Genomic DNA, 16,793 nt, shown 5'->3' with positions numbered 1-16,793 from the left:
GTCTCTCTGTCACTCTTCATCCATGTCTGTCTGTATGTGTCTATTTCTCTTTCTCTCTCCCTCTGCCTCCTCTCTTTTGTAAGAAAGATACGAATAAATGAATGTAGTAGTCAGTTTAATCTTAATTATCTGCTTGAAACAATATCCATCAATTCATTGCTCTACTTGAGTATCTTGCCTTTAAGACTATGGTGATCTTGACCCATGTTCACAGATGGGAAACTCTACATGCCTGCATTCTCCTTGGATTTCCCATAGCCTCTAGATTTTGTTCTTCCCTCCTTATGAAGCAAAACTTCATAAGTACCTTTACCTATAGACATCCCCTCTGTCCTATTCTTTGAATTATTTCAGATTTCCTGGCAGGGAATATCTACTCCCTATTGGATAGGTCAATGCCATCACATCTTATTTATCTCTCACCTGGATTCACCTTGGTTGATGGACATATAAATCTCCCAAGAATTCTCTTCAGGATAGCTCCATGTGGTATGAGTAAGCTCACCCCTAAAATAAAACAAGGCGAAAGGTTATTTCCAGGTCTATCAATTATGCCAAAGTTTGTTGACATGTTGCTAGTGTTTGACTAAAAAACAAATAAAAAAAAAGTTTGTCATATCTCAGAACTTTGTAAATGTACCCAAAGGTCTATATTATTGGGAGGAAGTATTACTGAAAAGGTTACACAGGAAGGGGAAAGCTTAAAAAAGAAAGAAAGAAAAAGACTTCTTTTGAAAACAAATGGTTGTATTGGCTTCTTTTTATAAGAACTGTTAAAACCACTAGACCAGTGGCTTTCAAACTCTAACTTCAAACTCAAAAAGAAATGGGGCCACTAAAGTGTATATAGATAATGCTGACTGCATCTTGACTTTAAAAAATCACATTTTAATATTATTTATGTTCTATGAGTGTTTTTTTTAATTATTGTGCTCAATATTTCTTATTTCCATTTTAATCTGGTTCACCCTGCACTCGGGAGTGTTGTGGGCCACAGTGCTGCCCATTGCTGTATGTTTGACAAATTTGCACTAGACCGTGAGCCATAGAACATACCAAGTTGGGGGATGAATCAGCTCATTACTCTGCATGAATATTGCTCAAGAATCCTGCTTATAGGAAATTCCACATCCATTCAAACTTTGAACTCCTCAGCTAAAAGAGCCAAGAGTTAGATCTATGACAAAACTATTAAAACTTTGCTAAAAACTATGCTAAAATGGTCATCTAATTTAAGGAACTACTAGCATGAGGTACTAGCAATAAGCACTTTATATATTCAATGGAAGGCTAAAGTCTTTCAAGGAACATGGAAAAAAAATGCATGGTATGAGATTATCATCCAATACATTTAACCATTTGGGGAGCAGAAACATACCCCTTTACTACCAAGAGTCTCCCATCAAAGCCATTTGCTTGTGAAATCCAGAATACATCTATCTTGGAAGAATTAAAATGACAAATAATAACTTAAAAGACAATAGAAAGATATAGGTTGGGCCCAAGGCAAAAATGATCACTTCCCTGTAAGGAATAGCAGAGAAGACATGATTGAGGATATGTGTAACTGTAAAAAGAGGGTGGCTAGCTTTATAGTGAAAAGGAAGGCCAATAAATTGATAGGTCAAGTGGTATATTAATAGTCAAGAGATTGTAATGGACAAAACAAAGCCCTTGAGTAATCTGGGTAGATCCTCTTTGGTTGTTGTACAGGAAGACATGGACAAGAAATGCACAGAGCAGAAAAGAATGGTGGGGTTGGGGGTGAGGAAAAGGGGTGGTCATCAGCATCAAAAGGGAGGCATTATACATATACATTATACATACATATACATACATATACCCATACATGGCTCCTACGAAGTGTCATCCAGTAACCATGCATTCTTCCAAAAAATCATGTTTAAGCTTATACTACAAGAATTTTTCTTGGATTTGGCAACAGAAACCAGTATGAGCAATGATCATTACCATTACTTAAGTTCTTATTTAGCATTTTGCATGTTTCTTCCCTATTTCTTGGATGCTTTAAGGCAAAACTTTAGCCTCAGCCAAGAAATAAAAGTATTTATTCCTTAACTACTACCTAATTCAACGGCAAATGGAAAACTCAAGGAGCCTCACCATGGTAAAATAATACAATGCCAGAACAAGCTGTACAAGGCATCAATCCAATTCCCACATTATAGAGTATTTCAGTTTTCCTCCCCTCTTGTTCTGGATGCTGTAAAGCAAATCTTCCACCTCAGCCAAGAAACAAGAGTCTGGGAAGGGCAGGGATTCTCTTTAACCTACCATCTCATTTATATGAAGAAATGAACTGGTTATGCATTAAAAATAACTTTACAAAATAAAACCTCGTAGCATCTTCTTTTTCTCCTTGAATAATGTAGCTCTTACCTTTCAGTCCATTAGAAGCAAGGCAACAGCACAAAAAAGCTTTCAGGTTGGTGATTATAATTTAAATCCAGAGATGGCAGCCTTTGCTAATATGCTCCTATCGGCCTGTTAGCCACTGTATAGTCATGCAATCTGAGATTCATTGCAAAACAAGTTATTTGTTATTCATATTTATGAGTATTATTCAGTAACATGCTAGTTATCATCAGTACCTTTCACTGGCACTAAGAATGAGACACATTTAAATCTTGCTTACATCTTTTTGGCAGAGAGATCCATTTATAAACCAGACCTTAATGTCAACAGTGTCAAGAACTATAATTGCCATAGTTAGGTGCTTCATTTTGACTTCCTTCTTCCCTGTCCTACTTTCCTTTAAATGCAGTTGCCAAATAAAGTGGCTTCCATGAAGCCATATCCCTTGTTGCTATGTAGAGTGTAAAATATTTAAGGTAGAGATGTGACCATACCACTTGGCCATTTGCCTTCCTCCATTTAGGTTGACCTAGAATGCAAAAAAGAATACTGGCATGCCAGAATTTGCATGGGCTGAATGCAGAAAGGACCTAATATCTTATTTCCTTTAGTTAGATGCTGCTATTTTATAATCTATTGTAAAATTTGCTTTTCAGACATACTAGAGCCTCAATGAGAAAGGCATAACCAATGAAGACTTTTTTTTACAGCAAAATGTCTCAAATGAAGGAAAAACAAAAACAATACAAAACATGGTATACCCCACAGGGTTCTCTAGACCATGCTTCTCATAATTGATGAGGTTATCTCTTCTTGAATAACAAAGTGAAAACTTTTACAAAGTCTATGCACTACGTAATTCCTAGCTTAAAACTGAGGTGTCATTTATATTCATCCTGAAATTTTTCCTGAATTTGTAGATCCTAAAGGGAATTTTGAGTATTTCAGATTTATCTTAATAAACAGTTTTATAACTGAGAGTTAGCACAAAGTAGTAGATAGAGCCATGAACTTGAATCCAGGGGACCTGTGATCAAAACCTCTTCAAACATTTAGTAGTTGTATGACCATTAGGAAGTTTCTTATCCTTTCAGACTGTCGGTATCCTTACCTTTAAGGACAGAAATTTAGGAGTAGCTCAAATGACCAAGATGCATCAATTAAATCAATGCATTTTAAAAAATATATTTTATTTCAAAGTAAAATACCTGCTTGTAATTATTTGTATTTAAAGTGCATTTACACAGACAGGAGATATTATAGTAAAATTATTCTTTAAAAACTACACCAATTAACATGACTGTTCTATGGGTTAAAATGAGGATTATAATATTTGCACTAACTCAGGGCTATTTTGAGGAAAATGCTATATAAATGTCAGTTATGATTACTTTCTTTCAGGCTCCATATCCATCCTACTAAATGCACACGTTTTTCATGGTGGTGAGTAAGTCAATAGAATATGCCTATTATAGAGAGAAAAGGGCCATCATACCAAGTGTTGCTTTGTTTCCTTTTCTCTTCCTTCCTTGCTTCCTTTCCTTTTTTTTTTGAGACTATCAGGATTAAGTGATTGCCCAGGATCACGCAACTAATAAGCATATGAGGCTGGATTTGAGCTCAAGTCCTCCTGACTCCAGGGTCAGTTCATTTTGCCACCTTGTTGCCCCTGCTTTGTTTCTTAAGGCACCTATTGATAACTTGATGGTTAAGTTTCCCTAAAAAAGTTTCCATTACCAGTATTGTTCCACCATGTTCTGATCAAAGAAGTACACCTTCCCCATAAACAAACAAATGGAAACATTTCTTTTTCCCCAAAAATGTATAAGAATTCATATTTAAATAGGTTTTTAGAGTTTACAAAGTACATGATTTAGCTGCCATTCTATAAAATCATCAAAGAATATTTATTAAGTGGCCGTTTTGAATGACCTAGCCCCCACAAAGAATCTGATTATCTTAACTTTAATTCTTTTGAGATTCATGATTTCACTGGTGTTGGTATTCTATCTACTGACATAGGTGAGAATCTTTCTTTTGTATGGATTACTGTGGCCAAGTGGTAGCCGACCTTTTGGAGCTTAAAACTGTCTCTCTGCACTTAGCTAATCTGGTCCTCTAAAGACAGCAATAAAGGCCTGTACTCAAAACTCTTAGCTTCTTAGGACCTATGAAAGTTTGTGATCAATTGGTATGGCATTCAATGACCCAAGATGGTCTCTGTGCTACTGTAAGAGGAATACTTCAGAAGAAGAATATTTAGACAGCCTTTGATTTTAAGTAATAACAATAACCTAAATATTAGCATTTACATTTCATAATTTTGCACAGCTAATGCTTTCCAAAGTGTGAGTGGTTATTCTGCCTTTTAAGTTAATATTTGGGAATACAGATGAGAAAATCCCATTTGTGTTTTGAATTGCATTGGCTTTATTTCTCAACTACTTTAGCACTTGGAGAATATTTTAGTCAGTATGACAATGGCTAGAATGTTGGATATATAATATTAGGAAGATGAATTAAGCTGGTGCCTTAGACATGGGCTATGTGACCACAAATAAGTCATTTATCCTTCTGGACCCTTAATTTCCCTACTAGAAGAAGGGGGGTTATAACAGCTAGAGTACGTACTTCATAGGGTGTTATGAAGTTAAAATGTACGGCCAAATACTTTGCAAATTGTAAAATGCTATGTAAATATCAGTTATTTTCATTTCTGCCTTCTAAGTACTGCCCTTTGAACTTCCCTTCTTCTTGCCCACATCATTCTTGCTAAGCCAAATCCTTCCAAGTATTTAAGTGCCCAAGTGTCTTATTAAACACTATGAAAACACTCTTTCTATAGAGGGGAACTGTTTTGAAATCAAATCCTTGTCTCCAGCGACTCTCTGAGAAAAAGATCCCTGGACTCCAAAGGTGTCCAATTAGTTGGTTTGGTGGCAACAGGTCAGTCCTGTTACAGATTTCATTTCACAAGATAAAATGTCTGATGCCGAAAAAACAGGATAGTTTCACATTAATTTTGAGAAATCTACCACAGGAAGGTGGGCCTAATGGCCTCTATCTGATGCTAACTTGGTGCTTAATAACACTTTCAGTTTGAGTGAACTCTCTTTTCAGCAGGTAACTGAGCAATCATTCAGTGCCTTTCTTTATTTTCTGAACCAAAGAATCAGGAAAGAGTGCTAACTCCCTCTGACTATCTGTTTGGGTCTTGGACTTCGAACATGTGGCTTAAGCCATTGGAATAAGATCCTTATAGTATTGATCTCAACTCAGAAGATTCAAAATGTCTAAACTATTAAGACATTTATCCTTCAAACAAAACATACAACAAACAAACCTATCAACACAAAACAAATCATTCTCATAAAGGTAGCCTCAGAAATGAACTCTCAATCATGAACAGTTTTACTTTATTTGCACTGATTAGGATGTGATGTCACATCAGGTTGTTGGATGCCTGGCTATGTTTATTATATTAGGTATTGATCAAATTAGACTTTAAGTGTTGTGTAATTAAGTCCCCTAGAAGAACATGTTACCCTTAATTATAATCCAGTTGGCTATTTGAGGCAGCTAGGTGGTACAGTAGATAGATCTCTGGGTCTGAAATCATGAAGACTTAAGTTCAAATGTGAACTCAGAGCCTTACTAGTGATGTGACCTTGGGCATGTCATTAGCCTCTGACTTGCTCAGTTTCCTGGATTGTAAATGGGTATAATAATAGCGCTTACCTCCCAGGGTTGTTGTGAGGATCAAATGAGACATTATTTATAAAGGACTTTTGTTTTATTTTTTCCCCAAAAATCTGGGAAAATTTACTTTTTGTCCCATGCAGTTTTCATTTATGGGTTTCTTGAATTATATCTCTGAAAAAACAGGCTTTAAAAAAAACCCACTGTGTTTCAAATGGAGCTACTTGACTATGCCTTTAAAACCAAATCACTCTGGCTTTCATTGAACGGCCAAAAAGATCCCCCAGCTTAAACCTCTGTGGCTTATTGATTAGGTTCTGATGGCTTAGAATAAGTATAAATAGCAACTGTTTTCTGTTCTTGCTCAAAACTTTGAGGGTATTGCCCTCAAAAACTGGTATTTTTGCAATGGCAAATCAGGCCCATCTTTTGTCACAGTTCTTATCTAGACCTTAGTCATTGCATGGGTATTGCCTCAGATAAACTGAGACCTGGGAAAGATCTCAATTTAGAAAGGCCAAGGTCACCCACTGGATTGGGCCATCCCCAATCATCTTGACTTTTGTCTTGCCAGTGGAATTTAATGACTTTGGAGGAGAGAGTGAGGTGATGTTATTGGTCCTCTTCAAGAATAAAGGATGAACAACAACACATAAGTGGTGCTATATAAATGCTTCTTTCTTTTTCCTTCCTATTATTTCCATGTTTGAGTGTTAGAGAAAGATGTTCTTTGCACTTGCTTCTAGTACCCGGGGAAATGAAACTGAATAATGTTTAAACTCTAGGGACCCTCTATATTCCCCAGCTTCAATTGTTAATCTAGTCATCCATAAACTTTTTTCCTTATGTTTGTATTCGAGCACTAAGAAAAGTCACCTAAGTGATTAAAATGGCCATTTGTTGGGTATGTTACAGTATGAGTTCCTTTAGCTTAATGGGAAGGTTCAATGGCCCTTCCATCTCTCAAATCCTGTGATTTTGTGATTCTTTGATTCTGGAATAGCAGGAGCTGTAACTAATCTTGATTCTGCTGTTGACTCAAATGGACTCTTTGTGACTATTTCTGCAGTTTTGTTAAGGGGATGATAATAACCTCAACAATAGTAATAACTGGCATTGACGTTATGGTTTAAGGAACAAAAGGTGTCTTAAAAGATCTCATCTGAGCCTCACAACAGCCCTTTGTGGTGGATTCAGGTATTATTCTAATTCTACAGATGAAAAAATTTAGATCTAGAGAGATTAACTGACTTTACCATGGCCACACAGCTACTAAATGTTTTAGAAACGTATGGGACTCAAGTCTTCCAGATTCCATGTCTAGCATTTACTCTACTGGCTGCATTATCTGAGACAACTGACTTGGGATCTTGAGATCTTGCTGTGATCTTGCTGTGATCTTGCTATAATATGTGAATAGAATGCTAACATCATAACATACCTGTATTTGGCATCACTAAACGCCCTCCCAGATGGCCAAAAACACCAGTGGTCCTCAGCTCGGTTCTGCTGGGGAGTGATGAGAGATTCTGGATGTAGGGGGTTTTATTCCTGGGATGTATTGTATTAAGACCTCTGGTATTCCCATGGGGAAATGTCCCAGAGTGGGTCTTGCCATGATACTCTGCTCGTTCTGATACTCCTAGGGAAACCATGAATGAGCTCTGGACTTTGACCTTGATGTCCGACAATGGGTTAAAAAGTGAAGACTCTGTCATGAGTTCCTTGTCCAGGGGGTCCTGTAGGCAGATGGGCCCACTATAGGTACGGCTCACTGTCAGGTCAGGTTGCATGGAGGAATTCAATAGGAGCGAGTTGCCTGGCAAGAGAAAATTGATCTGTCACTCTGAAACCACAGAACTTTTACCTTACCGCTTTACATCTGTCTTTACTAAATCAGCACAAACCTTTACACATCCAGCAGTTCCTTCCAACAGATCAAGCTACCCACATTCATTCTGAGTAATTGGAGAAGGAGCAACAGGCTGGTCATTAGAGATCAGGGGCTTTGAAAAAAAGAGAATTGTCTCTATTAGTAAGCCCTTTCAAAATGGGTGTGGGGGGCAGGGCAGAGGGGAACAAATGTTTCTGGTTCTCTTTCAAACCAATAATTCAGGTATTATTATTGCTATTATTTTAACTGAAGAAGAAAAATGAAAATAAAAAGGATTATTAGAAGCCCAGCTCCAGGAGGAAAATAACATCTGTTCTTTTAAAATAGCAGGAGATGAGAGAGCACTATGACTTGGCAGAGTTGTTTACAACCCAAAGCTTCATCAGTTCCACAGGCATTCACCTGGGATACTGGGACACTGCAAGGGTTGGGTGAAGAAATGTAACCACATGTGACAAGATTAGAATTGGGGCAGATAGTATCAGGCCTAGACAGACTCTCAGAATTTAGTTTCAGAGAGTTATCCTGGTATACTAATAAACAGGGTGTGAAAATGCACATGATGTGGCCAAGATGAACCTGTACATCTGATGAAGGGAAGTAAGGATATCCAAAAAAGCTTAGATGTCTTTATTTCTTCCTCAAAAATCAAGGAGAGGCTCATCTTTTCAAAAAAGGAAAAGAAAGAGAGAAAGAAAGAAAAGAAGGAAGGAGAGAAAGAAAAGAAGGAAGGAAAAAAGAAAAGAAAGAAAAAGAAAGAAAGGAAGGGAGGAAGGAAGAGAGGGAAGGAGGGAGAAAGGGAGAAAACAAGGGAAGGAAGGAAGGAAAGAAGCAGAGACAGAAAGGAATTGGAAACTGACATCCATTTCAATTCAAGAATGTTTTCAAAGCCAAATATTAAAAGGAAGTGCTGTGATACTGTTTTGTGATGAAGTAATTTCATGTATTAGTAAATAACAAAATAACCCTTCCTCCCTGTTCCCAACCTCTCCCACAATACTGTTTCCAGTCCGTCAATGTGACATCTTAAATTGAAACAGAGACCACATTAAACAATTTTCCTTTGGGGCCTGACAAAATTCTTCAAAGCAGGATATTTTGAAAATGCTGCAATTCCGGGACAAAGTATATCAGCTTCTAATGTGTTTTTCCCCCTTTCTCTCTTCTATTGTCATAATTTGTCTGAAAGCCAGCAGGGCACCCATAACCCCGACTTCTTTCACCCCCTGTTCTGGTGCTCTCAGAAACCAGAATCACAGAGGAATATAAGCCAAATGAGATGAAACAATGTTGTACATCTAAAGACTGCTTGAAGCTTCCCTTCTCCTGCTTGAGGCTGTTGCAGCACTTGGTCCCTGCCCAGGAGTCCATCTCAAACACAAACTAGTTTGGGTGAATAGAGGTTGGAGCCTTGCTTTTTCTCAGTGCCTTTGTAGGCAAGGCAAAATGGAGAGCTGGCCACAGTCTGAAGAAAGCTGGTCACAGTCCTAAAGGTGTAGCCTTTAGCAGGGTCTGGTGCTATCAGTGTTCCTAGCTTTATTGTTATTATTTTTAATCATAAATTACTACTGTCAGAACTTCAGAAGTTCATTTTTTTTTCCAGGTAGCTTGTCTAATGACTTGCTTTTGGGGAAAGGAAGTAGTGAGCTTTATTTCTTCCAGTTCAGACACCACTAAAATGGAAGATGACTTTGGTTTCAGATGGAAATGGTTTGCTATGCGATGCTACCTGCTAAAGAGGGTCGACTGACAACTTGTCTTGAACCCAGCAAGGGACAGTTCACCAGGTTACCCTTATTATCTCTTCCCAAAAAGCATAAGTGGGCATAAACATCAACCCTGGCAGCATAATGAGGTGGAAAGATCACAAATTTGGAGGCTTGAAGATCTAGGTTTGAATTCCAGTTGTTCTGCTTACTAATTATGTGGACCCTGGCCAAATTATTTGGTCAGTCATTGACACAATTGGGACTTAACCACTGGTCTTCTTACTCTCATCGAAGAAAACTTTCCTCTCAGTTTCCTTATGTGTGAATAAAAGGGCTGGAATTTACTTCTGAATTGAGATCTGAATTCTATGAAACTTAAATGTTTCCCAGAGAGACAATTCACAGAAGTGGCGCAATGTTGCTATCTTGCGTATTGGTGTGATAAAGTTTCAAAATGGCTATAAAATTTAAAAAAAAATTTAATTTTAAAAATTTGTTATAAAACCAAATGCCCACAAGAGCCAATACATGAAGTGTGGAGTGCATTTCACTGCATAGAATTATAATAGAATACAGTGCAGATGAAAAATGAGCCCTCTTTACAACTTGATATTATCTCTTTGCTTAACAACACAGTGTGCCCTGGATCTTTCCTCCAAACCCTTGTCTTTTGCTCACTCTCTACCAGGCAGTTTGTGCCCTCATGGGATCAAAAGATTTGGAGTTGGAAGGGACCTTAAAGATAATGTAATTGAGCTTCCTCATTTTAATGAGGAGGAAAGAAAGTCAGAGAGGAGAAGTAACTTATCCAATCATGATTCAAGCCTAAAACATTCCACTACTGTTTCTACTTTCCCACGGTGCCTTCTTTTGTTTATCCTGTGCCACAGAGGCTCTTGGCACTCTTGGCATATATATACACATATGTGCATATGCATGTATATCTATATATGTGTATGTGCATGTGTGTCTGTGTATGTATATATATATATATATATATATATATATATATATATATATGCATGTACAAAGACTGTTTGATGCTTCTCTTTTCCTGCTTGAGACTCTTGCAGCAATTAGGCCCTGCCCAGGAGTCATTCATTTGGGTGAATAGAGGTTGGAACCTTGTTTTTGGGAGGGAGGGAGAAATAGAGTAAGCACATACATATACAAGTGTGTACATATACACATCTGTATGCTTCATTCTCATCTGCTCCATTAGTTCCAGCTTTGACTCACAGGAAAGAAAACAAGTGGTCCTCTGCTTTGGATATGATTATTATTTTGTTTCAACAAAATTGATTGTCTTTTATCTACCAAAAAAGAAAAAAAAATTGAAAATTCTGTTTTGCTGATTTGGAGATAGTTGAGAGTTGGTTATGATTGAGGATTCCATTTCCTCCAAAAAGAAATGACCCATCACAAGACTTGTAAAATCCACTCACTGACTTAATGTCACCTTAGAGGATTCTTTTATGGGTGCCTAGGCCTTGAGCTAATTTGAATATGCTATAGGGATAGAGAATTGGATTTGTGATTTCATTGGTATAAAGAGCTCCCTGGGGCAGAAAATTGCTTTTCTGAATTCATACTGGCACCTTTATCTACAACTCAGAGAGTTGACTAGAGAACTGAAAGATTAAATGAGTTTGGCTTTTTTTTTTCTCATGGTCACCCAGCTAGTTTGTGTCAGCAACAGGACTTAAACCCAGATCTTTCAGGCTTCCAGGCTAGCTCTCTATCCACTATACTATGCTGCCTCAAAATAAGCTATTTAGAAGCCAAAATTGCAAACTGAGAAATTAACAAATGATTACATTGGTCATGGCTCTTTATTTCTTCATTCTTGGCAGCAAGTTCACAATTTTGCGTGCTTTACAGTGACAGAGGACACTGAAGCACACTGCTAGAAGGAGCCTGGTCTCCTAGTAGGTGATGACAATTTGGTGGCCCCTCTCAGTCCCAACAGCTACATTCACACCAGAGCAATAACATGAACTGAGGCTCTTGTGAGAACATAGTCTTTGGCTCTGAGGAGGACTTGTCAGGAAGGCCCCCGTCGCTGACCTTGACGGACAGTTTTGAAGTTGAAGGTCTGGAAGCCACCTGTCAGTGCAGAGGAGTCAATGACGTCCACGCCATAGTCACTCTGGCTCCGTCTGTAGAGGGTTACTCCAATGACCAGAACTGCCACGGCGATGACTGCCGCTCCCAATCCCGAGTAGAGAGCAATGTCGCTGGCATTCTCAATGCCTGAAAGGAGAGAAAGAGAAACTCTCTATTGGCACATGTACAGAGAAAGAAACCCAGAACAAAAGATAGGGCCTCTTGACTCTGCTGATTGATGTAGATAACACAGGGTGGGTGAGGAAAAGCACAAGCTTACTTTGCTTAATTCAATAACCACATTCCTGACATTCTTAGGGTCAAATCAAATAGCTATCAATGAAATCATATTTTATTTAAAGGAGGGCTTATTTGAAAGAATGCTCCACTGAATCCTTTTTTGTAAAACAAAGAATCCCTTTGTAATGCAAATAGCCATCCTCTTACTACTAGGTTCTCTAAAGCTGTCATATCTGTATGACCCTGGGCAAAACTATGCTGCTCAATGGACCTCAGTTTCCTCACTGGTAAAATGAGAGTGCTGGAGTAAATGATCAAATACCTCTTCTAGCTCTAAATGCTTTGATCCTAAATGCTAAGTTTTCTTATAGTGGAGTGCAGAGGAGATGGGAAGGAAGGACTGTATCTGTGCACATATCCACATCTATCTATCCATCTATCTATTAATCTATCTATTCTTACATGCATATGTGTGTGTATGTATGTATGTATGTATGTATATATATATATACATATATATATATATATATACATACACATATATACTTAATTAGTACAAAGGGTCACAGGACATTTGCATTATAGCTCTGGAGAGGAAGAAGATATCTACTATATGAGTTAAGGGATGATAGGATTTAGAACTACAAAGGTCCTCGTCCAACCCTTTTATTTTTTAAATGAAGAACCACTGGTCCACAGGGGGAAGTGACCTGGCAAATGTCCAGATTTCTTGATTCCAGATCCAGTATTTGTTTTTCTTTTCTTCAACTCCTCCCTCACCCCCCCCCACACACACCAGGGATACATAGAGTCTCCCTGTCTGTTGCTATAACTGTAACTTCTGAGTTAGAAGATGAAACATCCATTCCCCCATTGTGCCAACAACCACTACCCTAAATCCTTCAGGCTTAGGAGGCCACTGAAATTTGACCTCAGCTCACAAACTATAGCAATTACTTTTGTGCTAGAATCCTTTAGTTTGAGAGGATATTGAAGCTTTCAGGTCAAGGCACAACCATTGCCTTTATTTGAGAATAGCAACAATTTTATATATATATACACACACACACACACACACACACACATATATATTTATACTTATATACACACACATATATATACACATATACATATATACATACATGTATGTATATATATACATACATATATATATACATATACACACACATATATATACACATATACATATATACATACATGTATGTATATATATACATACATATATATATACATATACATATACATATATATATATATATATATATATATATATATATATATATATATATATATATATATATATATATATATATAGTTCAATGATTCAGAAGGTCATAAATTTATAGCAGGAAGGAAACTTAAGACGGTCATCCACTCTGACCTCCCTCATTTTATGGATGACAAAACTATGTCCTGAGGGGTGAAGGACCTGTCCAAAGTCACACAAGCAGAAATTAGCAGAGCTGGAATACAAACCGAGTAATCAACTCCAGATCAAATATTTGTTCCCACTGGGCCATTCAACCTTGCGGATACTCTGATATCACTGGAAAAGTTATCAAATAAGTTCCTGGCTCTAACTAGAGTTCATAGTTTATTTTACAAGTGCAGCCTGTGAAAGAGATTAGTTGAGATAATGTACTCCCTATCATCTTCTAGGGTAGAGGTCAGATATTCTGTAAAGCAAGCCAAAAAAAAATCACAAGGCTTTAAGTTGAAACTACAGGTATCTTGTTTCTTTCTCTTGTCCTGCCCCCTCTTAAAAACATTGTAGATAGTCTCTACCCTTTCACTAGGCCAGTTTCTTAGCCTTTTTTTTTTTTGGTTCTATGGACACCTCTGCCAGTCTGTAGAAACATACGGACCAGAACAGCTTTTTGAAAAAATCATATTTGAAGGAAATGCTAAATTTCAGTTATAGCTTAGTGAAAATAAAGTACATATATATATATATATATATATATATATATATATATACACACACACATATACATGTATACAGACATACATATTATATATATATATTTCCCATTCAAATTCATAACTCCCCCATGAAAAGTATATACAAGCTCTTGGGATGTTCTTTGGCTCTGCTCTAGACCAACTACCAATCTGTGTTCCATTTCTTAAGCAGATCCAAAATGGCCCCTGTAATCCAACATAAATGGTTTTACCTTACCCTGGACTATGGTCTCTGAAAGTAGACATAATCTTGGGTGGTGTATGGAAATATGAGGAGGTAAGTGCCACCTAACTGCATAATTAATCTTCTTACAGACTATTTGGAAAATAGACTTAATAGGGCCAAAAGTAATTACCATGTCACCCAAAGTCTGGCTTAGAGGATAAAATAAACCCATCATATATTTACCCTGTAATTGTATGCCACTTACTATGCATTTTACTGCACCCTAATATGGTACTTATGTTATCAACTGAGCAGCACTTAGCACACAAGTAAAGTGAATTTATTTTAAACAAAGTCAGTGGACTGTAAAATAAGGTGTTACCAAATTAAGAATGAAGGAGGAATTTGAGCAGAACCAGTTCTGTCACAGGGCAATAAACAGAAATAAAGGACACTGTAGAGTACAGCAAGGTAATCAAAAGGAACAGGCATTACGAGGGCAGTGGGCATGTTTGGTGCTTTTACCACCCAGAATAGCCTGGAAAGGTGAAGATAGCTGTAAAGGGGGCTCGGGGTAGGCCTTCTTCAATCTTATAGAAGCAGAGGACTGGATAGCAAAGTAGTCTGAGGTAGTAACAAACAGGAAACCTGGTTCATAAGTCCTAGAGTTAGAAGGGACCTTACTGAATGTGTAGAACAGAGGTGTCAAACATGGCCACAGATGGCCCACAGCATTCCTGAGTGTGGCCTGAACAAGAGTAAAATGTAATTTGGAAATATTTAACAAAATAAATTAAAATATAATAAAACATAATGTTAATTTGTGATTTTCTAAGTCAATATGTGACTTACAGGTGTCATTATATATAGGTTGGTTTCCCCCCCACTCATTTCTATTTGAGTTTGACACCACTGAACTAGAGTAATTAGTTCACTTTACAGAAGAAGAAACCAGGGCCCAAAAAGAAAAGGAAAAGGATTTTCTCGGAGTCACACAGGGAGGAAGAACCATGATCGGAATCTATGTCCTCTAACTAAAGATCCACAAGACTCTTCATTCTTCCATGTTGCCCCTTGTTGATATACTCTAGTGCCCCCAAAATATATTACAAAGGTCACTCTTATTGAGGTGGGTTAACAATTACTCCCTGTTCTTTTCCTCTCTCCTTTGCTTTTCCACCTCTTCCCAAAGCTATACCCTCTGGATGAGGAGGACAAGGACACAGGAAACAGAACATGTTAAGAGCAGTGAACTGACTGAAAAACTGAGACACACTAAGCCAGGGGCTGGGGACTGATAAGGGTAATTCAACGGAAGCATATTTGTCAGATTTTTTTTCCTCTCATTCTGCCTTCCAAATCCTTGGGTACTGTTGAGTCATGATGCTGATACCCTCTGAGGATATATGCAGGGAGAACACAGCTGGGTCACAGCTGAAAGCATATTGACAACTAGCCCTGGTGAATACAGCTGAGACATATAAGAGGAAAATTCAAAAGGAGTTTCTGGCTTCCCAAGCATCAAAGCAGGACTAGCAAAAAAAGAAGGATTATCAGAATAAAACGGTGCTTGCTTATTGGAGTCAATACCACCAGCCAGAACCAGCCAAAAAACACAAGGACAGACGTGGCTTTTGTCTTTGGCTGTCTCTAACACCCTAAGGTTGTGCAGACCATATTCATACTTCCTTTACTCTCTGAGGTCCATACTCTTCCCAGACTAGATAAAAGCTGCTCCTGACGTAGAGGCAATGGACAAAACTGGCAGAATGAGATGCACATTTTAGACATGGTCAATGTGGGAATTTATTATGCTAGACTATGCGTATGTGTTACAAAGGTTAATTTTTTTCTTTTTTTTCAGTTGAGAGAGTGGGAAAGAGTGAAAATAAATGCTTGCTAATTGAAAAAGAAATAAAACAAATAATATTAATATTTTTAGTTTTTAGTTTTTTTTTTATATTTGGCTAGGCAATGGGGTTAAGTCACACAGCTAGTATTATGTGTCTGAGGCCAGATTTGAACTCACGTCATCCTGAATCCAGGGCTGGTGCTTTATCCACTGTGCCACCTAGCTGCCCCAATATTAATGATTTTTAAAGGGAAAAATAAAGGATTTCCCAAACTCATTTTACTTTGAGGATCAGGTAACTGATAAGGATTGATATATTAGTTTTCATGGGATTGTTTGCATTTTTTGAAAGGAAAAAAAGATCATTTTGCTTATGGCATAAGAATGTAGTCAGTTGGGAGGCAGTTTGGGGACAGACACCCTGGAAATATATGTACATAGCCACAGTTTGTTCTGATGGCTGACCCTGTCACCATCCATCAAAGCTAAAAGTCATAATATCAAGCCAAACTGAATATTTCACATAGCAATGATTCATTGCTTCATGATACTGTAATAATATCTATCATTTACATGGCACTTGAATTTTGCAAAGTGCTGTATTCTCAAACAATTCTGTGAGGTAGGTGTTATTATTATCATTCTTTCCAATTTTTAGAGTATGAAACTGAGTCTGAGAGAGATTAAATGATTTGCCCAGGGTCACACAGCTACTAAGTGTCTGATGTGGGATTTGAACTTACGTATTCCTGCCTCCAAGTCCAGCCC

General features: G+C 37.6%; 1 protein-coding gene across 1 annotated transcript in view; it reads right to left on the bottom strand.

Annotated features, from left to right (window-relative positions):
- Positions 1–16,793, bottom strand: part of UNC5D (unc-5 netrin receptor D) — a 366,754-nt gene that overhangs the window by 93,985 nt on the left and 255,976 nt on the right. The window contains 4 exon segments of the mRNA XM_078149141.1: positions 424–478; positions 481–507; positions 7,517–7,894; positions 11,746–11,931. Coding sequence (XP_078005267.1) covers positions 424–478; positions 481–507; positions 7,517–7,894; positions 11,746–11,931 — 646 coding nt within the window.

This window comes from Phascolarctos cinereus, unplaced genomic scaffold (assembly GCF_003287225.1).
Source record: "Phascolarctos cinereus isolate Bilbo 61053 unplaced genomic scaffold, phaCin_HiC Scaffold_2;HRSCAF=192, whole genome shotgun sequence".
Classification (NCBI taxonomy): domain Eukaryota; kingdom Metazoa; phylum Chordata; class Mammalia; order Diprotodontia; family Phascolarctidae; genus Phascolarctos; species Phascolarctos cinereus.
This window is presented reverse-complemented; position numbering and strand designations above follow the sequence as displayed.